We start from the raw sequence: 25,760 nt of genomic DNA on the forward strand, positions 1-25,760 counted from the left end.
GCGGGATGGTTCCGACAGGATACGCGTAGAGATCCTATACGCAGTCATGTGTGCGTGGACAATCATAACCATTGCTAATCACACATCGAGTCGACACTTAGGTGGGCGTAAACCTCTGCTCCTCCCAGGATGCACATACATGTGGATGTGTCGGGTAGGTGCTTCTTCCCTTATGTCCTTTTTTATCTTTTCATCCCTCCATCACGCCTCTCGATCAGAACTGGGGACTTACACATTTTCTTTACTTTCTCACCCACTCTTCCTTTTTCGCTAGGGTATCACAATGGGCCAAACTGGCCTCCAAGTGAACTTACCTTATGGTTGGATATGCTGTTGTTGGCGGGGTTTGCTGCAATACAAAATCCTCTCCCATATTTTTCGTGCACTCAGTGTTGCATTCCATAGGGTGTAAAGACGCCTTTACACCTTCTGATATATGTCATAACAGTGCAGGGGTGTTAAACAAATCATATTTACCCAATGTTTTACGCTATTTGGGAAAATTTTTGTTGTTTGACATTCATAAACAAATCATCATCATTATTATCGCTGGTTATTTCTCTCAAATAATGTGTTTAGGTATAAAACAATTTGAAAATCAAATAAAACACTATTCAGTGCTTATTTGAATACCTTTGCCTAATACCATCAGTCCAGCTTAAAACTCTTCAGTCGGCACATGCACGCATACATTGAAAACGCAAAACACACAAACAGGTGCTGTCAAACACACAGCCGTAACTTTGGTGTTGTGCTAAAAATACTATCGCTTGTTCAGTGTGACACTGAACAAATCAGTAGATACAAAGTTAGGCCCTGCAGTTGCAATTTTTGTGTTGGCGCGTTAACATTTGTCGATCGGGATATTGAGGAAATATTGAAAATATAGCCGCCGGAATACATATTACAAATCGCGGCTAAATAAACAAATGTTATAAAAACAAAATAAAGAAAAAAAGAAAATAATGGCATGATCTAAAGTAAACATCGTAAAAGGTGATTTTTGTAGTTCCTACAAAAGTAGTGAAAGCCCAGTGATGCCATCGGAAAAAAATAACAGTTCAACAATTTTTATACTTATTGTACCTACAATAGATTATGGAAAAATTCTTTAAGGAAATGTCATTATACTAAAGTATTAAAACAAATACGGTCGTGGAACAATTGTATATTGCGGATACAATAATAAACAAGTAAAAACGTGCTAAGTTCGGCCGGGCCGAATCTTATATACCCTCCACACCTCCGTACTTGTCATGCCGTACAAGTCATAGAAAAATATCACCTCGAAAATTTCAGGCAAATTGGATATAACTGCGCCCTCTAGAGGCTTAAGAAGTCTAATCGGGAGATCGATTTATATGACAGCTATATCCGGATATGAACTGATTTAGAACATACTTAGCACAGTTGGTGGAAGTCATATCAAAACGACATATGCAAAATTTCAACCCAATTGGATAACAATTGCGCTCTGTAGAGGCTCAAGAAGTTAAATCGGGAGATGGTTTATATCGCACCTATATCAGGATATGGACTGATTTAAACCATACTGGAAACAGTTGTTAAAAGTCATACCAAAACGACATATGCAAAAGTTCAACCAAATTGGATAACAATTGCGCCCTCTACAGGCTCAAGAAGTCTAATCGGGAGATCAGTTTATATGGCAGCTATATCAGGATATGGACTGATTTAGACCATACTTAGCACAGTTGTTGAAAGTCATTATAAAACACTTTTTCAGCTAATCGGAAAATAATTGCGCCCTCTAGACGCTTAGGAAGTCAAGATTGGTTTATATGGCAGCCATATTAAAACATGGACCGATTTGGCCCATTTACAATACCAACCGGCCTTCTCTAATGAGAAGTATTTGTGCAAAATTTCAAGCGCCTAGCTTTACTTCTTCGAAAGTTGGCGTGCTTTCGACAAACAGGCGGATGGACGGACGGACATGGCTAGATCGATTTAAAATGACATGATGATCAAGAATATATATACTTTGTGGGGTCTCAGAGGAATATTTCCAGGAGTTACAAACAGAATGACGAAATTAATATACCCCCATCCTTTGGTGGAGGGTATAAAAAGTGCGAGGGACTGGTACCTGGATTAGTATTGCTATCTGGAAGGTCATGTTACACAGATGGATTAAAGCTAGAGGATAGAGTTTGTCTGGGCGTCTACATTGAGAACCCGAGAAATGAGATCTGTTTTGACTGCCTGATCATAATACCGTCCAGCAGGCGGAGATTCAAGCGATCACGGAATACATAAGGTGGTGTGATTTACGGACTCTTAACTGGCCATCAGTGTAATAACAACCAGGACCGTAAGGGCACGAACAGTTTTGCAGAGAAGGAGATGAGGCACGATCCTGATGGTGCCGGGTCATAGCGGTTTAACTATACTAAATTTTCCATGAACATACCATTAAGCAACAGGGGATACTTCTCTCATATCAATGAGTGCAGTCCGATTAATGTTTAAGCTCATTCATAAGGGGACTCCTTTTTATTGCTGAGTCCGAACGGCGTGCCACATAGCGATACCATATGGTAGAGAAATTTTAACATGGCTGGATAACTCAAAAATGTAGCCAGCATTAGAAAGGGAAAAACCACCTCTGGGATTTAAATCCGGGCGTTCGGCGTCATAGGCGGACATGGTTACCAGTGCGGCACGGTGGCCTCCCAAAGCGGATTAAGGGGGAATGAAAAAGGAGACGATTTGGCAGTGAATGGCAAAGGACTGCCGTTAATAAACTTGGATAACCCGAAACCTTTCGGCAGAATAGGTGCGACATAGCATTTGTGGAATGTGTTGAGACGCTGGAGCATTTCCTATGTCATTAAGGGCGTTGGCGGCGAAAGCGCGCGTAATACTGTGAAACAGTGAAACGGTTGGTAGGACAACGAAAATCCTATGGGGAGATCCGGATCGTCAGAAGATGAGGCTATTACTGAAATGAAGTAAGAAGCAGGTCTGTATGGCTTTCGGTATCATTACGGGACGCAAAGGACTACGAGCTTACTTATGCAAAATAGGTGCAACTTAGTATGTGTAGGGTATATGTGGAAGGTGTTGAGACGCTAGAGCATTTCCTATGTAATTGTCCGGGTTTCATTGCTAACGCTAGATTCCTGACTTAGATTTTCCTTTAGAGGTTAGTTTTTAGTATTTGGAGAGCACAACAAGCCGATACTCGGCTTAGGTGCATGTCCATAGTGGATATTAATTCGCCCCCTCTTTCTAACCCAATCTAATTTAAATTTAAGAATATATTCACTTTTGTCAATATGTACATATTTTACCTATGGACTATTGTTCCGAATCGATCAAAAAACGAGTTGCAATTTGCGCGAATATAATCTGCGGGTATTTTCGCTCAGAGGTTATATATATGCGCGAATATAATCGGCGGATATTTCCGCCCAAAGGTTAGCATGTCCGTCTATGACGCTGAACGCCTGAGTTCGAATCCTGGCGAGGACATCAGAAAAAATGTATGAACATCTTTTGTCTTGACTATTGTTCCGAGTCGGTCAAGAACGAGTTGCAATCTGCACGAATATAATCTGACGTTATTTTCGCCCAGAGGTTAGCATGTCAGCCTATGACACTGAACGCCTGGGTTTAAATCCTGGCGAGGACATAAGAAACAAGTATGAGCGTGCTAAGTTCGGCCGGGCCGAATCTTATACACCCTCCACCATGAATCGCATTTGTCGAGTTCTATGCGCGGTATCTCTTTATATCAAGTTATAGTCCGATTCGGACCATATATGAATGCTGAACATTGTAGAAGTCATTGTGTAATATTTCAGTTCATTCGGATAAGAATTGCGCCTTGTAGGGGCTCAAGAAGCAAAATTGGGAGATCGGTTTATATGGGAGCTGTATGAAGCTATCGATTCAGACCATATTAGACACGTGTGTTGAATGTTATGAGAGAAGCCGTTGTACAAAATTTCAGTCAAATCGGACGAGAATTACGCCCTCTAGAGGCTCAAGAAGTCAATACCCAAGATCGGTTTATATGGCAGCTATATCAGGTTATGTACCGATTTGCGCCATACCTAGCAAAGTTATTGGAAATCATAACAAAACACTACGTGCAAAATTTCAGTCAAATCGGACGAGAATTGCGCCCTCTAGAGGCTCAAGAAATCAAGACCCAAGATCGGTTTATCTGGCAGCTATATCAAAACATGGACCGATTCGAACCATACTTAGCGCAGTTGTTGGAAGTAATACCAAAACACCACGTGCAAAATTTCAGTAAAATCGGACGAGAATTGCGCCCTCTAGAGGCTCAATAAGTCAAGACCCAACATCGGTTTATATGGCAGCTATATCAAAACATGGACCATTTACAATCCCAACCGACCTACACTAAAAAAAGTTATTTGTGCAAAATTTCAAGCGGCAAGCTTTACACCTTCGAAAGTTAGCGTGCTTTCGCGAAGTGCACTATCTGTCAACTAGTTTTTGTTGGGTGTGTGTTGTAAAGGGTGATTTTTTTGAGGTTAGGTATTTCATGCATTAGTATTTGACAGATCACGTGGGATTTCAGACATGGTGTCAAAGAGAAAGATGCTCAGTATGCTTTGACATTTCATCATGAATAGACTTACTAACGAGCAACGCTTGCAAATCATTGAATTTTATTACCAAAATCAGTGTTCGGTTCGAAATGTGTTCAAATTTTGACAAATTTTGTTCAGCGATGAGGCTCATTTCTGGTTGAATGGCTACGTAAATAAGCAAAATTGCCGCATTTGGAGTGAAGAGCAACCAGAAGCCGTTCAAGAACTGCCCATGCATCCCGAAAAATGCACTGTTTGGTGTGGTTTGTACGCTGGTGGAATCATTGAACCGTATTTTTTCAAAGATGCTGTTGGACGCAACGTTACGGTGAATGAACACATTTCGAACCGAACACTGATTTTGGTAATAAAATTAACCTCAAAAAAATCACCCTTTAGTTAAGAACCATGACACACACACAAAACGAAAAATGGCGCGATCTAGGAACATACACAAAACCAGAGTTGCACTAATCACTGATTTTGACAGATAGTGCACTCAATATTTTGTTGTTGGGCAACTGCCACTACCTGTAAATAAATATAAGTATCTTGGTTTCAAGCGTCAAAGTTAAAAATTGTTTAACTTTTCCGCATTGCTTTTGTGGAATTTGTGCGCAGAGTTGCATTTTCGCAACGCGACGCTCAAAACCAAAGCGCGCTCATTCTGCATCAGACCTAAAAGCTTTATAAATGACAGTTACCGAAATATCGGGTGATTCAAAATAATACCTCTTGTTGGAAATTCCTTTATAAGTGGCGTTGGTTGCCATTCCATGAGCTTAATTATTCCTCCCTTCTTTTCCTGCTGCTGAAATCGTACAGGAAATATTAAACTGACACACTTGAGCCGAGCCTATGACCTCTTTCAGGACGATTATCCCTTCTTGAGGGGAGTTTATATATAAAGAACGATGGTTAAATTTACCATACATGAATTCTTAGCATTTCAATTGAACCTAGGGTATAATTATCTAAAACATTTTTCTTATTATTAATTGAATATAAAATGAAAAAAGTATTTTCTGCGTAAAATTTAAGGGTGGCAAGTAAAACAAAATTTCCTTTGAATGGCCTATATCATCATAGCGTGATATTTGGGCCATTTCCCTTACGTTAAGTGATAGTGTACACTGTGGAAAGTCTGGTGACGTCTTTTTTGAAAATACTTTTAATTTTTAAGTTTTTTACCACCTCGTGTCTTTTGATTAATAAAAAATACTTTGTTTTTAGTGCCTAACAATTAGGTTACATCAATAATTGCTTTCAATTTTAATTTTCAATAAATAATTTATGGTGCACATTTCACAATTCCCATGTACACGTTTGTTCTATGGGGTGGGTGAATTAGGCACACTGGGCCACAAATGCCATGTGGTCGTTGTTGGTCATGCCATTCATAGTTTTTGGGTGAGTGAGTGCATAGAGGGTTTGGCGGTTTGGTCAAAGGTAGTGAGTGGTGTGGTTTCGACTGGAGGTCGAGCCGGTCACCAACACACATTTCGAATGAATGACGGAACAACAAAGCTCAACATCATCCCCTTTTGGTGTTTTTTTTTTTGTTGGGACATTTATAGTATTTGATTTACACTCAAAGTAAACAACCCCCTTAGTGCTCTCCTCATTGGATTTTAATTCTTTTTTTTTAATAATTGACACTTTGCTATGTTTGAGCGTACCCCATACTCGTTAGCACGCCGCTGTTGTAAAATCTCACTCAGTACCGTTACACGACACGGTGTTGGCAATGCGTGGTGGATGTGCATGCATTTGTTGTTTTTAATTAAAATACCACATGACACAAATCGCTCTCTTGGCTACTCATTGAAAAAGGGCGCAACAACAAAACAAAGGTACATGTTGTTTGCTCGTTGGAAATCATTCATAATTTCTCATATGCAAATGAAATACATATTTTAACCGTTAAGTGTACAAATTTTTTGTATAAAATAGATAATTTCAATTGCAAAAACTTTTTTACCTGCCTGCTTCTAAAAATGTACGCTTATAGGGAATGAATAAGACAATGTTTCGATCGCTAACGTTTTTCATTGTGTTCATCTAACCTAACTATGGCGTTTGTTTACAGTTCATCTTTCCAACTATGGCGTTTGTTTAAATTTTGTAATTAATTTATAAAAAAATAATAAAAAAAATGGCTGCAATTTGAGTCGCGTACTCGTAAATGAAACTGTATAGACCTTCACATTGAGGCAGGTAAGTGCATTTGGGAAAAGTGCAATTTTTAATTTACCAGCTCAAGTTAGCGTGCAAAAGTAACATGGGTAGCTACAATTTGCCCAATGAAAAACGTCTGTTGGTTTTAGAGAAGTCAATTTAGGTGATCTTTTAATATGGCGGCTATATCTGTCTATGGAGTTACTTATGTACAATATATAGGTCGTTATAAGTGGCCTTATACCATTTATTAAGCCTACATAACTCACTAGTCACACATCCCCCATAAGGGTTAATTTATTTGACAAACAGAGATTACAGCATCCCGCCGTCGTGTGACATCAATAAACATGGTAAATTGCTCTACACACACCCGGCAACTTTTTGTTGTTGTTTGTTTTTCTTTGTATTTGTTCGTAAATACTTACGTTGTACTCATAGTTATCTCTTGTTTATTTCCGTCTACACTTCAATCGCTGTTTTTAGGGGACTTTTGGGTTGGTCGGTGCGAATTACAAATTTGTATTTTGTTTTGTATGCGCGCGCATTACGTGATGTGTTGACAGATGAATTTGTTGAGAGAACTTGAACGAAGAAAGGAGGAATAAATTCATGTTCAGAAAAAAAACCAAGAGAAAATAAGAGTAAAAGTTATCCCGAAATTAAAGGGTATTGCAAATGAATGATGGATTATTAATTAATCAGGCAGAAAGATCAATGCATAAGGGTTGGTACTTTTTCGGCTTTTCACATGAACAACTGTCAAACTTCATATGTATAATAAATAAATGCCTTTTTTACGCTAATGACTTAAAAGGACCAATTAGCCACCAAAAGGGACCAATTAACCAATTTGCAACAATTCCGAAAGCTGGACAGAATACTCTGCCTTAGATATAAAGGGTGATTTTTTTGAGGTTAGGATTTTCATGCATTAGTATTTGACAGATCACGTGGGATTTCAGACATGGTGTCAAAGAGAAAGATGCTCAGTATGCTTTGACATTTCATCATGAATAGACTTACTAACGAGCAACGCTTGCAAATCATTGAATTTTATTACCAAAATCAGTGTTCGGTTCGAAATGTGTTCATTCACCGTAACGTTGCGTCCAACAGCATCTTTGAAAAAATACGGTCCAATGATTCCACCAGCGTAAAAACCACACCAAACAGTGCATTTTTCGGGATGCATGGGCAGTTCTTGAACGGCTTCTGGTTGCTCTTCACTCCAAATGCGGCAATTTTGCTTATTTACGTAGCCATTCAACCAGAAATGAGCCTCATCGCTGAACAAAATTTGTCAAAATTTGAACACATTTCGAACCGAACACTGATTTTGGTAATAAAATTCAATGATTTGCAAGCGTTGATCGTTAGTAAGTCTATTCATGATGAAATGTCAAAGCATACTGAGCATCTTTCTGTTTGACACCATGTCTGAAATCCCACGTGATCTGTCAAATACTAATGCATGAAAATCCTAACCTCAAAAAAATCACCCTTTACTATACAACACACGTCACCTGTTCAACTGCCCAGCCATCCTATTCGACTTACAACGAGGTTCGTCTGGAACCACACCACACATAACGTTCAGAGTTCTCCGATCTTGATATTTAGCGGAACCTTGTATAGGAATTAAGGATGAAGAAGTAACAAAAGCAGAGTATTATTAATTTTCAGTGCAAAGTTCATGTTTTCAGTTCATGTTTTACTGGCGTTAGTTATCAAATTTGAGTCATTACGACCTGACACACCTATTGCTTTTAATAATTAAAATTACCGTTACCTTTAACAATGGGGTATGCTCTTTGAAATCGAGTGAAAATAAAATGTCACAAAATAGCGCTCAATTGTTATACTCTCTTTTACTCTCTCTAGATTTCACTCCATCAATGAGAGCGTGTGCTTACTTCTCTTGAAATGTATTGCGCTCCCCGTTTCTTTCACATTCGATAATGGACGTGCGAGTGTCAGTGCATAACGCGTACAAGAGCTTATGACCGAAATAAACTCCCTCGATGTTTTTTTTTACATGTCAGACGAATCAGTTGTAGTAGACAATTTGTATAATAAAGCTGTGTGTTTTAGATTACATTAGAATTAAATATTTACGATGGACAAGTAGTAACACCAACAACAAGGGAAAAAATTTAAATAAATAATGCAAATACATATAGTTATTAGAAAATTTTGCAAAAACACAAAGGTCGAAGGAGAAGTAATAAAGCTTATGAATTAGAAAAAAAAGTTCAACTTAGAGAAAACAAGGCACCAGCAAAACTGTGGAATTTATAAACCTACATTTATTTCTTGTATTAGAAAATAGAAAAAGTTGTTTAGGCGTAAAAAAATCGATCGTCACCATCCCCAGCAGCTACGGAGATTTTGGCTCTCCTTTGAAAAAGAAGCATATTAAAATTGCATGCGGAAACGGATATAGAGGCGTAACATTTACTTGGAAAACTTTTAATTAAACATTTCAACACATCATAATGGCCACAACAGATACCAGCTTGGATTATGTGATGCCACCAACTACATCCTTGGATAGCAACACAAATTCCAGTGAAAATGTTCCTGATTCAACGTCATCTTCGACGTCCTACAGCCATACAAATGCCAATGGTAGTGGCGCCTCAAAGTCGCCAACACCAGAGTCATCGTCATCAGCTCTTGCCATTATAGATGAGCGCCTGGCTACGGATGTTGAAAGCGTGTATCCTAAGAAAAGGTATGTCAGTCATGTCATCATAGCCTGTTTTATGGTTCTTTTTCATGTCTCCCAAAAATCATCCCCCTTGAAAATAGCACACACACACACATATACATATATACACGCTTTTTTCCTGTATTATCCTCTTTTATTACAAACATATCAGCTTGAACAAACACATACACACATGCCTTACACCATATATCCAACCATTCAACGTATAAAGTAGGGTGTTGTTTTTGCAAAACTTAACAATTTTGACCTCTTTATTATTTTTCTAAAAAAACGATTTTTTTTTTTCAGACATGAAGTCGTCAAATGGTATGGCTGGGGCTATAGAGACGCTGAATTTATTATTAAGGATGATGTGATATGGTTTAAAGGTGAAAAGTAAGTATTTTTCAAGTATTGTTTAAAAATTTTAAATTTTTTTCGATATAAGATTACTTTATTGCTTAGTTAAAATACCGATCAATGGTTAGGAGTGTTTTGCAGGAAAATTCGTTCTACTGACACAGTGAAAAGGTTTTAACGGTGCATTGGTAATGTGAAAGATAGCCGAAGGGATATGTGTAAGACCTATGTTATGCTCAAATATTAAGTTGAGTATAAGTATCATCACCTTACCCACTGAAAGCCTGAGTTCTTAATAAAGCCCCACATGGAACCAGATAAATAAATTCGGATGTTTTCAACTCTAGAACACTATCATGCCATGCACTTGGTCAGCAATTCGGGATCCAAACTTTAATACAAAATCTTCGGAAATAATCCAATCGAAAAAAAAACAAGTAAAAGCGTGCTAAGTTCGGCCGGGCCGAATCTTATATACCCTCCACCATGGATCGCATTTGTCGAGTTCTTTTCCCGGCATCCCTTCTTAGGCAAAAAAAAAGTAAAAGCGTGCTAAGTTCGGCCGGGCCGAATCTGATATACCCTCCACCATGGATCTCATTTGTCGAGTTCTTTTCCCGGCATCTCTTCTTAGGCAAAAAAGGATATAAGAAAAGAGTTGCTCTGCTATTAAAACGATATCAAGATATGGTCCGGTTCAGACCACAATTAAATTATATGTTGGAGACCTGTGTAAAATTTCAGCCAATTCGTATAAGAATTGCGCCCATTGGGGCTCACGAAATAAAATAGAGAGAACGATTTATATGGGATCTGTATCGGGCTATAGACCGATTCAGACCATAATAAACACGTTTGTTGATGGTCATGAGAGGATCCGTCGTACAAAATTTCGGGCATATCGGATAATAATTGCGACTTCTAGGGGTCAAGAAGTCAAGATCCCAGATCGGTTTATATGGCAGCTATTTCAGGTTATGAACCGATTTGAACCTTATTTGACACAGTTGTTGAAAGTAAAAATAAAATACGTCATGCAAAATTTCATTCAAATCGGATAAGAATTGCGCACTCTGGAGGCTCAAGAAATCAAGACCCAAGATCGGTTTATATGGCAGCTATATCAGGTTATGGACCGATTTGAACCATACTTGACACAGTTGTTGGATATCATAACAAAACACGTCGTGCAAAATTTCATCCCAATCGGATAAGAATTGCGTACTCTAGAGGCTCAAGAAGTCAAGAGCCAAGATCGGTTTATATGGCAGCTATATCAGGTTATGGACCGATTTAAGCCATACTTGGCGCAGTTGTTGGGTATCATAACAAAACAAATCGTGCGAAATTCCATTCCATTCGGATAAGAATTGCGCCCTCTAGAGGCTCAAGAAGTCAAGACCCAAGATCGGTTTATATGGCAGCTATATCAGGTTATGGACCGATTTGAACCATACTTGGCAAAGTTGTTGGATATAATAACAAAACACGTCGTGCAAAATTTCATTCCAATCGGATAAGAATTGCGCACCATAGAGGCTCAAGAAGTCAAGACCCAAGATCGGTTTATATGGCAGCTATATCAAAACATGGACCGATATGGCCCATTTACAATACCAACCGACCTACACTAATAAGAAGTATTTGTGCAAAATTTCAACCGGCTAGCTTTACTCCTTCGGAAGTTAGCGTGCTTTCGACAGACAGACGGACGGACGGACAGACGGACGGACATGGCTAGATCGACACAAAATTTCACGACGATCAAGAATATATATACTTTATGGGGTCTCAGACGAATATTTCGAGTAGTTACAAACAGAATGACGAAATTAGTATACCCCCCATCTTATGGTGGAGGGTATAAAAATTGGACTGGAAACTGAACTACTACGAGAGTATGGTCAGGTTAATTTTGACATACTCTTCGGTAGCATGATGGACTATGAGGAGGATGAAGTGCAAAGTTAGAATATTACAACAGGCCCAACGAACATGTTGCCTCGGCTTAAGTGGGGCCTACAGGCCTATAAACCATGACATTGTGGATACAATGATAAAGAGTAGCACATTCAGCGAACTGCTCAAATACAAACAGCATGTCTATGTCAAGGGAAGGTCGGCGAAGACTGCCCTGCACGAGGTTGTGAATAAAATAGGAGAATCCTTGAATGCCAAGACGTACACGTTAGCGATTTTTATTGACATCGAAGGGGCGTTTAATAATGTGCGGACCGACACATTAATCCAATCCTTAGACCAGTACCAGGTGGACCAGGTCCTTAGAGACTGGATAAACCATATGCTAAGAAACAGGTGGATAAATTGCGGGTCCCTTGACATAAATATAAGGGAGAAAGTGGCATAGGCCAAGCCATCGGGCGGCATTTTATCACCACTCCTTTGGGTGACCACCATTACGGATGCTGATTGAGGAGGGATTTGAACCCGTCTGCTACGCAGACGATGTTTTAATACTTCTAAGAGGTAAGGATCCGAACGAGTTGTGCAGAGGGGCCGAAAGGGTCTTGCATATGGCATATGACTGGGCTAGACCCAGAGGTCTCAATGTTAACCCAGAGAAGATTGAAATATGCCTGTTCACAAGAAAGACAAAGGTGGGCCAATTTAACGCACCTAGTTTCCTCAATAGAAGAATTTCGATATCTGACAAGGTCAAATACTTAGGAGTGATCTTGGATAGGAAACTTTATTGGAAGTGCCAAATTCAGAAGCGTACTGAGAAGGCTAACAGATGATGGACACTATGTAGCCGCACCGTAGGCTCCAAATGAGGCCTGAATCCGAGGATAGTCTACAGGCTCTACAGAAGCTTAATTAGACCAATACTTAGTTACGCCTCAGTAGTTTGATGGATTGCTATGGAGAAAAGTGCAACATAAGGACCTACAACAAGTCCAGAGAACATGTTGCCTTGGCATAGGCGCAGAGATGAGAACCACGCCCACTGGAGCACTGGAGACTATTCTAGACATCCGACCCATTGACATACAGATTAAGTGTTAGGCAGTCACTGCGGCTATGAGACTTAAGGCTATGGGAGAATGAATTGAGGATGGGAGTAGGTCATACCATCGCGGTATGATCGTGGCGACGATAGAAAACCAGGAAGGAAGGGAAGAGGTTACCGATCGAATACCTGAGATGAACCTTGAGGTCGAGTGCGACACTGCTGCTAGCGGAACACTCTTGGATTGACGGAAACCTAGTATTGTCATCTGAAAGATTATGTTACACGGATGGATCAAAGCTAGAGGACAGAGTGGGCCCGAGGGTCTACATTGAGAACCCAGGAACTGAGATCTGTTTTAGACTGCCTGATCATAATATGGTCCTGGGAACAGCTCATGCCATCGCGGTATAATCGAGGTGACGATAGGAAACCAGGAATGAAGGGAAGAGATGAACTTTGAGGCCAAGTGCGAGGCACTGCTGCCAGCGGCTCCCTCTCGTATTGACGGAACCCTACCATTGTAATCTGGATGATCAGGTTACACGGATGGATCAAAGCTAGATGACAGAGTGGGCCTGGGGGTCTACGTTGAGAACCCAGGGACTGAGATCTGTTTTAGACTGCCTGACCATAATTCGGCCCTGAGAACAGCTCATACCATCGCGGTATAACCGAGGCGACGATAGGAAACCAGGAAGAAAGGGAAGAGGTTTCCGATTGGATACCTGAAATTAACCTTGAGATGGAGTGCGAGCACTGTTGCTAGCGGAATACTCTTGGATTGACGGAACCCTAGTATTGTCATCTGGAAGATTATGTTACACGGATGGATCAAAGCTTGAGGAAAGAGTGGGCCTGGGGGTCTACATTGAGAACTCAGGGACTGAGATCTCATTCCATCGCGGCATAGTCGAGGCGACGATAGGAAACCAGGAAGAAAGGGAAGAGCTTTCCGATCGGATACCTGAAATTAACCTTGAGGTCGAGTGGGAGGCACTCTGCCAGCGGCACACTCCTGTATTGACGGAACCCTAGCATTGTCATCTAGATGATCGGGTTACACGGATGAATCAAATCTAGAGGACAGAGTGGGCCTGAGGGTCTACATTGAGAACCCTGGGACTGAGATCTGTTTTACACTGCCTGTCCATAATACGGCCCTGGGAACAGCTCATACCATTGCGGTATATTCGAGGCGACGATATGAAACCAGGAAGGAAGGGAAGAGGTTTCCGATTGGATACCTGAGATGAACCTTGAGGTCGAGTGCGAGCACTGCTGCTAGCGGAACACTCTAGGATTGACGGAACCCTAGTATTATTATCTGGAAGATTATGTTTCACGGATGGATCAAAGCTAGAGGACAGAGTGGGCTTGGGGGTCTAAATTGAGAACCCAGGGACTAAGATCTGGTTTAGACTGCCTGACCATAATACGATCCTGGAACAGTTAATACCATCTCGGTATAATCGAGGTGACGATAGGAAACCAGGAAGGAAGGGAAGAGATGAACTTTGAGGCCAAGTGCGAGACACTGCTGCCAGCGGCTCACTCTTGTATTGACGGAACCCTACCATTGTCATCTGAATGATCAGGTTACACGGATGGATCAAATCTAGAGAACAGAGGTGGGGGTCTTCATTGAGAACCCAGGGACTGAGATATGTTTTAGACTGCCTGACCCATAGTACAGCGGAGATCCAAGGACGTCGAGAGTGATCTTTACGAACAGTAAAATGGCCATAAGGATAATAACAAGCAGGACGGTAAGGTCACGAACAGTCTTGCAGTGTAAGAAGGAGATTAACGCCTTCTCTTAAGATGGCAGTATCCGCATCGTTTGAGTGCCGGGCCATAACGGAGTAAGGGGGAATTTAAGGGCAGACGATTTTAAAGTGAAGGCCAGAGAACTGCCGTCGATAAACTTGATGAACCCGAAGCCTTTCGGGTGGACGCAGTCCGAGTTAACGGCGTGGGCGACAAACGTAACACTGTGGAACAGCGAAACAGTAGGTAAGACGACGAAAATCCTATCAGGTGATCCGGATCATGATAGGACGAGGCTATTACTGAAAGGAAGTAAGAGGGAGGTCAGTATAGCTATTGGTATCATAACGGGACACATAGGACTACGAGCTCACGTATTTAAAATCGGTGAGGCCAGTGATAGCATGTGTAGGGCATGTGGGGAAGATGATGAGACGTTGGAGCATTTTCTATGTCATTGCCCGGCTTTCGCGGCTAACAGACACCGGTACTTAAGTGGGGACACGATACCAGACATGAATCAACTTAGAGGAGTGGTAGGGAAACAATTAAGGACTTTGTAAGTAGCACGGAATTCCTAACTTAAAATTTTCTTTTTCGAGGTTACTTTTTAGTTTTTAGAGCGCACAGCCGATTACTGGCTAAGATGTATGTCCATATTGACATGGGGCGGATTACTATTTACACCCTCTTTTCAATCTAACCTATCCTACGTGGGGCTATGAAAACAAAGACGACTGGGTTTAGACATCAATCCATTAGAAAAATATAATGCAGCACCTGCGTCAATGAGAATGAGAACAATGAGGGGCGAATTCAAGTTAGGATTATGCAACATCATCGTCAGAATATCGGGGCGACTTAGAGGATCGGGATGGTATGGAAAAGGTTTCGTACCGGAAGCTGTAGCAGCAGAGCAAGAAATTTAACCATGGTCAAGGTCCAGTTCAATCTTCCACATTGTTAAGCCGCTTCAGAGGCTCTATAGAGTCCTTCTGATAAGAGCAGGATTTGACTTGAGGATTAATATGACGGTATGACGCAGACGGTGAGGCTGAAGCAGCAGAGGAAGAAATTTGAACCATGGCCAAGATTCGATTCAATCTTCCACATTGTTAAGCCGCTTCAGAGGCTCTAAAGGTCCTTCTGATAAAAGCAGGTTTTGAATTGGCTTTTATCTAGTAATCGTAGGTGTTTGAAGGCATAGTTCATGGACTACAATTGCTGGATGTAAACTGCGGTGTTGAAGAACGTTTGGGTTTGCTTGGGAGCTTTACACAAGAGTTTGGCCCGAGCAAATCTACCTCAATAAGAAATAAAGAAATATGACAAGTGTAGCTTTATTTGTTAGAAAGTTAAAATGAAGAAAGTTCCTAATGCCCTATCTCTAACGATTTCCTCCCCTTTTCCTTTGTTTCAGATATCCTTTGAATGGACAACCACTACCTTTATTCACCGAATGGGTACTGAATAGATTTAATTGTCTACTACACAAAGATGCAACAAGACCAGCAGCACCAGCGGAATATCCAAAACCCACCGTTAATCAGGAATTTCTGACAGCTCTAGAATCGTCTGGCATATCTTACAGTCTGGACGGCCTCGATCGATTCATGCGGTGTCATGGTCAAACTTTACATGATATTTATTATTTAATACAAAACATATTTGAGAGAATACCCGACATTGTGGTTTGGCCTACTTGTCACGATGATGTGGTGACTCTGGTGAATATGGCACATCGCTGCAATGCTGTAATAATCCCCTATGGCGGTGGTACCTCTGTATCGGGAGCCATAACATGTCCCCAGAATGAAAAACGTATGATTTGCATTTTGGACACTTCACAAATGAATCGCATGTTGTGGCTGAACAAATCCAATCTGACGGTATGCTTTGAGGCTGGCATTGTGGGTCAAGATTTGGAGAGAACGCTGCAGAGTCATGGTGTAACTGTGGGTCATGAGCCGGACAGCTATGAATTTTCCACTTTGGGAGGATGGGTTGCGACACGAGCCTCTGGCATGAAAAAGAATGTCTATGGCAACATTGAGGATCTGGTGGTGCAGGTGAAAATGGTAACACCCTCCGGAGTTCTGGAAAGAAATTGCACTGCCCCGCGTATCTCATGTGGGCCAGATTTCAATCATGTCATTTTGGGTTCTGAGGGTACCTTGGGTGTTGTCACCGAGGTGGTATTGAAACTTCGACCCTTGCCCAAGGTCAAGCGTTACAACAGTTTGGTATTTCCTAACTTCGAATGTGGTGTCGAGTTTATGCGTGAAGTGGCCAAGCAAAGATGTCAACCCTCCTCGGTACGTTTGATGGACAATGAACAATTCATAATGGGCCAGAGTCTTAAGCCACCCAAGGACTGGAGGAGTAACATCAAGGATTATTTGAAAAAGAAATATGTGACCATGATCAAAGGTATTGACTTGGATCAGATATGTGCAGCCACTTTGCTGTTCGAGGGCGATCTGGAGGAAGTCAATCGCAGAGAAGAACAGATGATTGGTATAGCCAAAAAATTCAAAGGATTTGCTGGAGGCGGTGAGAATGGCGAAAGAGGCTATGTTTTGACTTTTGTCATTGCCTACATTAGAGTGAGTCGAAGTGGAGGAGTGGTGGTGGGGGAACTAAACATGAAGGTTAATAATATTTTTTTTTCTTCCTTAGGACTTGGGTTTACAACATGATATTGTGGCGGAATCATTTGAAACATCTGTACCCTGGGATCGTTGTGCAAGGCTATGTGAAAATGTTAAGAAACGTGTAGTACTGGTAAGTGGAAGATATGAGGGGAAAGTATCGAATTACCCCACCTTAGGAAAATCCCTATGCCAATGTGGAGAGCTTTCATGTCATATTCCGAATTTTATCCTACACCTGGACTATGGTACAGGGTATTCTTTATAACGCAGGCTTTTGCTGAAGATAGAGCCTGAATTACTTTCTGATTCGATGAAGCCATGTCCGTCTGTCCATATTAAGTTGTAATCAAGGCACAGGCCCTTATTTTCATCCGATCGTCTTTAAATATGGCTTAGGCATCTTTTTTTGGCCTAGAGACAAAGTCTATTGAAACTATTGGAAATCGGAGAAGATTTAGATATAGCTCTTATATATTGTTCATGCGATTTAGACTAATATTGCAATAATGCGGTCAGTTGTCAATCGAAATTTTGCACGAAGGAATCTCTTATAACTTCTTAACTACCTGTAGAAATCGATTCAGATTTCGATATAGCTTCCAATTTTCACTTCTATAACCTTTGTGAATTATGTGTACGGATTTTGATCGAAATCGGTTGAGATTTAGATATAGCTTCCATATATATTGTTCTTCCGATTTTGAGAAATATTGCATTAACGTGGCAATTTTTTAACCACTCTCTTGAGACATTTCTGATAAATGTAATAAAAATGAGTTCAGATAGTCGCCCGGAGATACATTGGATCATTTGTTGGAGACACACTTCCTGGGCTGTGTCGTGTGGGTCGAGAACTAGAGGCATTGGCTCCTGGAGAGGACGATGAAATGGATGCGCTGGCGAGGGATTTGTGATTCATGACAACGTCCATTGGGCATTAAACACCTTTGGTCCCCGTAAGTCTCCTGTTCCATATGGCATCTAACCCAAGATGCTACAGAGGGCTTTGACTGTCTGGCCGATGGCTACGTCGCTTTGTTGGGAGCGTGGAGGAAGGTGAAGGTTGCCTTCCTACCGAAGGCCGGAAAGCTGCATTGGAATGCCGACAAGGATTTGAGGCCGATTAGTCTTTCCTCCTTCTTTGTGAAGACGTTGGAGATGATTCTTGACTTTCATAAAAGAGGTAAGCTAGGTAGGGACTATTTCTCCAGGTGTCAGCACGCATACAACAAGAGCAGGTCAGTTGATATTGCGCTTCATAATGTGGTGCATCACTTGGATAGGGCTCTTCAGTTCAAAAAAATTCAAGTTGGCGGCCTTTCTGGACCTAGAGGGGGCATTTAATAATGTACATCCATCTTGCCATGCAAATTTGGCCATTGACATTCCATTGAGGAACAGGGGCAACTTCTCACATCCATCTGCCATAGTGGCAGCTTTAAGGGACGCGGGTGTGGAGAGCGGCATTACAGGCTGCATAGTAAGTATGCTTTAGCATAGGGAGATCAAGGCTAGTGTTGGGGCCACCTCTGCGAGGGTGTATGCGACGAGCGGCGCGCCTCTGGGCGGTGTAATCTTGCCTTTGCTATGGCTTCTTGTGATCAATATGATTTTATGGAAGCTTGAGACGATGGGGGTAAGGTTTTGTGCTAATACTGCCGATATGGTTATTCTTTCCACCGAGAAGTTCGTGGATATCCTATATGGGCTATTGGACACCGCTCTCGGAGTTACAACGTCTTAGGCTACTGAGTATGGTCTGGGGGTGAATGCCAGGACGGCTGAGCAGGTACTGTTCACCAGAAGGAGGGAGCGGTTTGGGTTAAGATTTCCAAAGCTGTCAAGTTTGCCCAGGTTCCTTGGGGTTATTCTGGAGTCCAAGTCGAGAAAGGCCTTCGCGGCTCTCTATTCGTGTCAGGGGCTTGTTGGTAGTAGATGGGGTCTGTGGTCTAGGTTGATGCACTAGCTGTACTCGGCGGTGACTGGTGTTGACCTATGGTTGCCATGTCCGGTGGCTTGTGACGTAATTTGCTTGGCATGTGAGGGTCCTGGATAAGGTGAATAGGGCAAATTTAAGATTTCTACTGCGACCAGATCCTTGGAGGTGCCACTGGGAGTTTAATCGATTGATCTATAAATCAGGGAATCTCTCGAGAGGACGCTGCTTAGGTTGTTACAACTTTATCAACTTTGGGGACTTCTGGCCAGACATACCGGTCTACTAGACGGGACTATGGCCGGCTTGACTACCTGACGAGACTATGGCCGGCTTGACTACCTGACAAGGGTGGAATTTGTGGACTATAGGCTGCGCGTTCTAATACCTACCCTGGCTGAGTGGTAGAAGAGACGTATTAGGTTTGGGGACTTTAATATCTTTACAGATGGATTGATGAATGCGGCACTGCGCATAACTTAAAATCGAGTTCTCTTGTCGCATGAGGGACGACTGCAGCATATTTCAGGCGGAGGTCTTTGTGCTCAAATTGTTCTGCCTACGAATGTTGGCGTCTGGTTTAGGTCTATATTATTCGTGATGGTGTATCTAGAAATCCAGGGTTTACTTCGATCTCTGCTCAGACCAAACGTTTCAGCGAAGAGCGTTCATGTATCACAGTGGAATAGTGGGTCGGCAGAACTACGAAAGTCTTATAGGGGATCCGTGGAAGAAGCTCTATGCATCTTTTAACTTGTTTTGACCTCACAAGGCCAAACGACAGAGTTTTCTGTATCGTGACAGTCTGATTAGGCTGACGCTGCATCCGTCCAGAGATTCCTATGAAATTCCTTGATTCCAAGTAATTCCATGAATGGGCGGGGTGCCGCCAACCCGGAAATCGCTTTTTGGGAAAATGACTTCCATCTCATCAACAAGCAAGGACTTCCCTGGTATATAATCAGTCGCGCCGCATATAGGATCGTGCCACGCGGTAATACCATCGTCCTACAGAACAGAGGAGCGCCATGTACTTGACTCCCTCAGTCTTATGGCGATCTTTTTTGTCACATATCCAACATATAGGTGCAGAGGCATAAGATCGAGATTGGCTTTCAGCGTCTCTTTGGGGGCACTTCTACTTGCCCCTGAGATTAGCACTGCGGCGGTACCCTGCACCTTCTCGATCACCTTCGAAGGGCACAGTTGTCCAGAGCTTTGTGCCACACCAAATTTACTGAACAACGTCCGTAAACATCGAGTGCACCGTCCCCGGCCATGGCCCCTAACTCCTTCCTATCGAGTTGCGACAAGAGTAGAGCCTATTCATTTCGTTGTTGTTATAACGACGTTGTTAGAATACTTCTAAAACGTAAAGATCCGAACCAGCTATGCAGAAGGAACGAAAGGTCTTGCAGATAGCAGACGATTAGGCTAGACCTAGGGGTCTCAATGTTAACCCTGAGAAGACTTAAACTGACTGTTCACGAGGAAGAGGAAGGTGGGCCCATTTGACATTTCCTCAATAGTTTCGATATCTGACAAGATCAAATACTTAGGTATGATCTTGGACAGGAAACTGAATTGGAAGTGTTACATTCAGGAGCGTTCCTAGAAGGCTCACAGATGTTGGACACTATGTAGATGGGCCGTAGGCTCGAAATGAGCCGGTATCCAAGGATAGTCTACGGGATCTACAGGAGCGCAATACTTACCTATACTTACTTACGCCTCAGTAGTTTGGTGGACTGCTATGGAGAAAAAGTACAACATAAAGACCATACAACAGGTTCAGAGAACATCTTGTCCTGGCATAGGCGGGGCGATGAGGATTACGCCCACTAGGTCACTGGAGACTCTTCTAGAAATCTGACTCATAGATATACAGAATGAGTGCGAGGCAGCGGCTGCGGCTATGAGACTTAAGGCGTTGGGAGAATGAATTGAGGATAGGAGCAGCTCATTTAATCGAGGCGACGATACGAAACCGAGAAGTAATGGAAGAGGTGTTCGATCTTATACCTGAAACGACACTTGAGATCGAGTGCGAGGCAATGCTGCCAGCGACACTGTCTTGAAATGATGGAACCCTAATATTGCCATCTGGAACATCAAGGCTAGTGGACAGTGTGGGCCTGGGGGTCTACATTGAGAAGGTTTCCGATCGGTTACCTAAGACGAGACTTGAGTTCGAGTGCGAGACACTGCTGCCAGCGGCAAAGTCTTGGACTGACGGGTACTAGGGTTCCGCCATCTGAAAGATCATGTTACACTGATTGATCAAAGCTAGAGGACAGAGTGGGCTTCGGGGTCTACATTGAGAATGCAGGGACTGAGATCTGTTTTGGACTGCCTAACCATAATACGTTCTTGTAGGCGGAGGTCCTGGCGATCACGGAATGCGTGAACTGGTGTGGTGTTAACGCGAAGACGTCGTGTGGTTTACAGTAAACTGGACACCTGCGCAATAACAACCAGGATGGAAGGTCATAAATAGTCTTGGAGTGTAAGAAAGAGATTAACGTCTACTCGGAGAACGGCACGAACGCATCGTTTGGGTACCAGATCATACCGGATTAAGGGAGAATGAAGAGCGGACGATTTGGCTGTGAAGGTCCGAGGACTGCCGTCAATAAACGAGGTTATCTCGAAACCTGGAGGCCACCGTAGCCCAGAGAACGCTGAACGCCTGGGTTCGAATCCTGGCAGGACCATCAGAAACATTTTCAGCGCTTGTTATTCCCTCCTAATGCTGGCGAGATTTGTGAGGTACTTTGCTATGTAAAAACTTCTCCCCACAGAGGTGTCGCTCTGCGGCACGCCTTTCGGACTTGGCTATAAAAGGGAGGTCCCTTATCATTCAGTTTAAAATAGAATCGGACAGCACTCATTGATTTGGGAGAATTTTGCTTCAGTTCCTTGTTCATGGGGAAATTTGCATTTGCAACCAGAAACCTTTCGGGTCAAGGCAGTCCGAGTTAAGGGCGTGGGCGACGAATGCGCATACAATGCTGTGGAACAGCAAGTTGATCGGTAGGACGGCGAAAATCCTATGGGGAGATCCAGATCGTGAGAAGACGAGGCTATTACTCAAAGGAAGTAAGAAGGTGGTCAGTATAGCTTTCGGTATCATAACGGGACACATAGGACTACGATGCGGCAAGTGATAGCATGTTTAGGGCATGTGGGGAAGATGATGAGACCTTGGAGCATTTCCTATGCCATTTTCGGCTTTCGCGTCTAACAGATACCGGCATTTAGGTGGGGACACAATACCTGACATGAACCAACTTAGGGGCGTGGCATGGAAATCAATGAAGGATTTTGTAAGGAGCACGGAAGTCCTATCTTAAGATGGGGGGTATACTAATTTCGTCATTTTGTTTGTAACTACTCGAAATATTCATCTGAGACCACATAAAGTATATATATTCTTGATCGTAGTGACATTTTATGTCGATCTAGCCATGTCCGTCCGTCTGTCCGTCCGTCCGTCTGTCTGTCGAAAGCACGCTAACTTCCGAAGGAGTAAAGCTAGCCGCTTGAAATTTTGCACAAATACTTCTTATTAGTGTAGGTCGGTTGGTATTGTAAATGGGCCATATCGGTCCATGTTTTGATATAGCTATCATATAAACCGATCTTGGGTCTTGACTTCTTGAGACTCTAGAGGGCGAAATTCTTATCCGATTTGAATGAATTTTGGCACGACGTGTTTTGTTATGGTATCCAACAACTATGTCAAGTATGGTTCAAATCGGTCCATAACCTGATATAGCTGCCATATAAACCGATCTTAGGTCTTGACTTCTAGAGCCTCTAGAGTGCGCAATTCTTATCCGATTGGAATGAAATTTCGCACGACGTGTTTTGTCATGATATCCATCAACTGTTCTAAGTATGGTTCAAATCGGTCTATAACCTGATATAGCTGTCATATAAACCGATCTTGGGTCTTGACTTCTTGAGCCTCTAGAGGGCGCAATTCTTATGCGATTTGAATGAAATTTCGCACGACGTGTTTTGTCATGATATCCAACAACTGCGCTAAGTATGGTTCAAATCGGTCTATAACCTGATATAGCTGTCATATAAACCGATCTTGCGTCTTGGCTTCTTGAGCCTCTAGAGGTCGCAATTCTTATGCGATTTGCCTGAAATTTTGTACGACGGATTCTCTCATGACCATCAACATACGTTCTTATTATGGTCTGAATCGGTCTATAGCCCGATACAGCTCCCATATAAATCGATCTCTCTATTTTACTTCTTGAGCCCCCAAAGGGCGCAATTCTTATTCGAATTGGCTGACATTTTACACAGGTCTCCAACATATAATTTAATTGTGGTCCAAACCGGAGCATATCTTGATATCGCTTTTCTTTATATCCTGTTTTGCCTAAGAAGAGATGCGGGGAAAAGAACTCGACAAATGCTATCCATGGTGGAGGGTATATAAGATTCGGCCCGGCCGAACTTAGCACGCTTTTACTTGTTTGAAGTTATTTTTTGTTTTTAGAGCGCACAACAAGCCGATTACTGGCTTAGGTGTATGCCCATAGAGGCATAGGGCGGATTAATAACCGCTAAAATGACGCCCAAGTACTTGGCCTTCGAAGAACGTGGTAGCTCCACCACTCCTGTGCCAGGTCCCTTAAAAATACCCAACGGCTGGGTATGTTCGTTAGTTTTTTTTTGTATTCAGACGGGTTGAGATTATTAGAATCTTAGCTGTTTGCACAAGTACTTGGCCTTCGAAGAACGTGGTAGCCCCACCACACCTATAGCAGATCCCTTAAAAATACCCAGTGGTTGGGTATGTTCGTTAGATTTCTTTGGTATTCAAACAAGTTGTGACAATTAGAATCTTAGCGATTTGTATACTCGGCTTATCGCGGCTTTCTGACTGAGGACTATGTTCTTACTATTCTGTCTGCTCAAGCGATTCGTGTTTTGCCTCAATCCGCATACCAACCAGGAAAGAATTATGCCCAATTAATTTTTTTAGGTCTAAATTACTCGGACTGATGTATTGAGAGAGCCAGGGTTTGCTTTCGCCATGGCGAATCTGACAGATAGCACTGAAGCAGCAGCCATTGGCCAAATAATGGTTCCATTGGATCCACCTGATCATAGAATCGGCTGCCATGGGATTTATCTCAACTGTCTTGGGTAATGGGGATACAAAGAAAACCTCTCCACTCCATCCAACTTAACTTGAACCACTACTTGGCTTTAGAGAGTTTAGTCGTCGTACTGTTAATGCAAATGCAAATTTGCCCATGAACATTCCATTAAGGAACAGGGGCAAACTTTTCACATTTTAATGAGTGCTGTCCGATTCAAGTTTAAGCTCTATGATAAGGGGCATTCCTTTTAAAGCCGAGTCCGAACTGTGTGCCGCAGAGCGACGCCTCTTTGTGGAAAAGTTTTTACATGGCATAGTACCTCACATGGAGGCCACCGTGGGGCAGAGATTAGCATGTCCGCCTATGACGCCAAGCGCCTGGGTTCAAATCCCGGAGCGAACATCAGAAAATTTTTCAGCGGCGGATATCCCCTTACTAATGCTTCTCTGACTCATAATTTTTTTTTCTTATTATTTTTTTTTTTCAGGAAAGTCATGCGAGAAGTGTTATGCACTTTTCAATATCCTGTCGTGTCACCCAAACCTATGATGCCGGAGCCTGTGTCTATTTCTATTATGCCTTCAATATGAAAGGTTTCGAAAATCCTGTGGAATTATTTGAACAAATTGAGGATGCTGCCCGTGAGGAAATGATCATGGAAGGTGGCTCGATATCACATCATCATGGTGTTGGGAAACTGCGAGCTCACTGGTTCGAGAAGACAGTCACCAAAACTGGTGCCGAGTTGTTTAAGGCCACCAAAAATCGTTTGGATCCCAAAAATATATTTGCCGCCGGTAATCTACTGCCTGCCGACAGTGAGCAGAAGACGGCGTTATCAAACTCATCGGAATTGACAAACTTAACGAATATTAGAGTAGCTTCAAAACTATAAAAAAAACAGCTAGAGGTGTAAGAAAATTGTTTAGTTTGCTTGTTTTTTTGTGTCTGTGGATTAAGGAAATTTCTAGCTTGATATATTTTTTCTACAAGAAATATACGTACACGAGATTGAATGTATGTTGCATAAATTATGCTTAGCTTATGTTTTCTATGTCACAAATGGTACTTTTGTTATTTTGTATTGTATTTGTTAGATTACTTTTTTTTTGTACACAAAGTTTAAGGGATTTGTTTTGTTTTTGAGTTTTTTTGTTACAGATATTTTTTTAATTATTTTTAAAATTAGTGTTAATAAAGAAAAGATAAACAAATTATTTACTTAAACTTGAAAGAGGATTTTTCTTCTAAAAAGGAAAGTTATACAGACGTCAATACATTATTGTTATAAAGGGTGATTTTTAGCTATTATCTTTTTGGCAACACTGGTTGTAAACAGCTCACTCACGTTTCGACGCAGTTTATTGTATTCTATCTTCCGTCTGCTTGATTCTGTTGAGTGTCAAGACCCAGGAACTCTGCGACTAAGATGGGGTGCGTTCACAGGGATCTGGGTC

At 42.0% G+C, this 25,760-nt stretch overlaps 1 protein-coding gene across 2 annotated transcripts; it reads left to right on the plus strand.

Moving 5' to 3' along the window:
* The first annotated feature begins 835 nt into the window (after positions 1-835).
* On the plus strand, positions 836-25,456 carry LOC106096393 (alkyldihydroxyacetonephosphate synthase). 2 transcript variants are annotated; one of them, XM_013264125.2, is made up of 6 exons: positions 836-996; positions 9,096-9,507; positions 9,793-9,879; positions 16,005-17,190; positions 17,264-17,368; positions 24,791-25,456. In XM_013264125.2, the coding sequence occupies exons 2-6, from the start codon at positions 9,269-9,271 to the stop codon at positions 25,196-25,198; spliced, it is 2,025 nt and encodes a 674-aa protein (XP_013119579.2). In that variant the 5' UTR covers positions 836-996; positions 9,096-9,268; the 3' UTR covers positions 25,199-25,456. The 2 variants fall into 2 exon arrangements, with proteins under 2 accessions (XP_013119579.2, XP_013119580.2); XM_013264126.2 differs by lacking the exon at positions 836-996 and adding an exon at positions 6,719-6,809.
* Positions 25,457-25,760: the final 304 nt, after the last annotated feature.

This window comes from Stomoxys calcitrans, chromosome 5 (assembly GCF_963082655.1).
Source record: "Stomoxys calcitrans chromosome 5, idStoCalc2.1, whole genome shotgun sequence".
NCBI lineage: Eukaryota > Metazoa > Arthropoda > Insecta > Diptera > Muscidae > Stomoxys > Stomoxys calcitrans.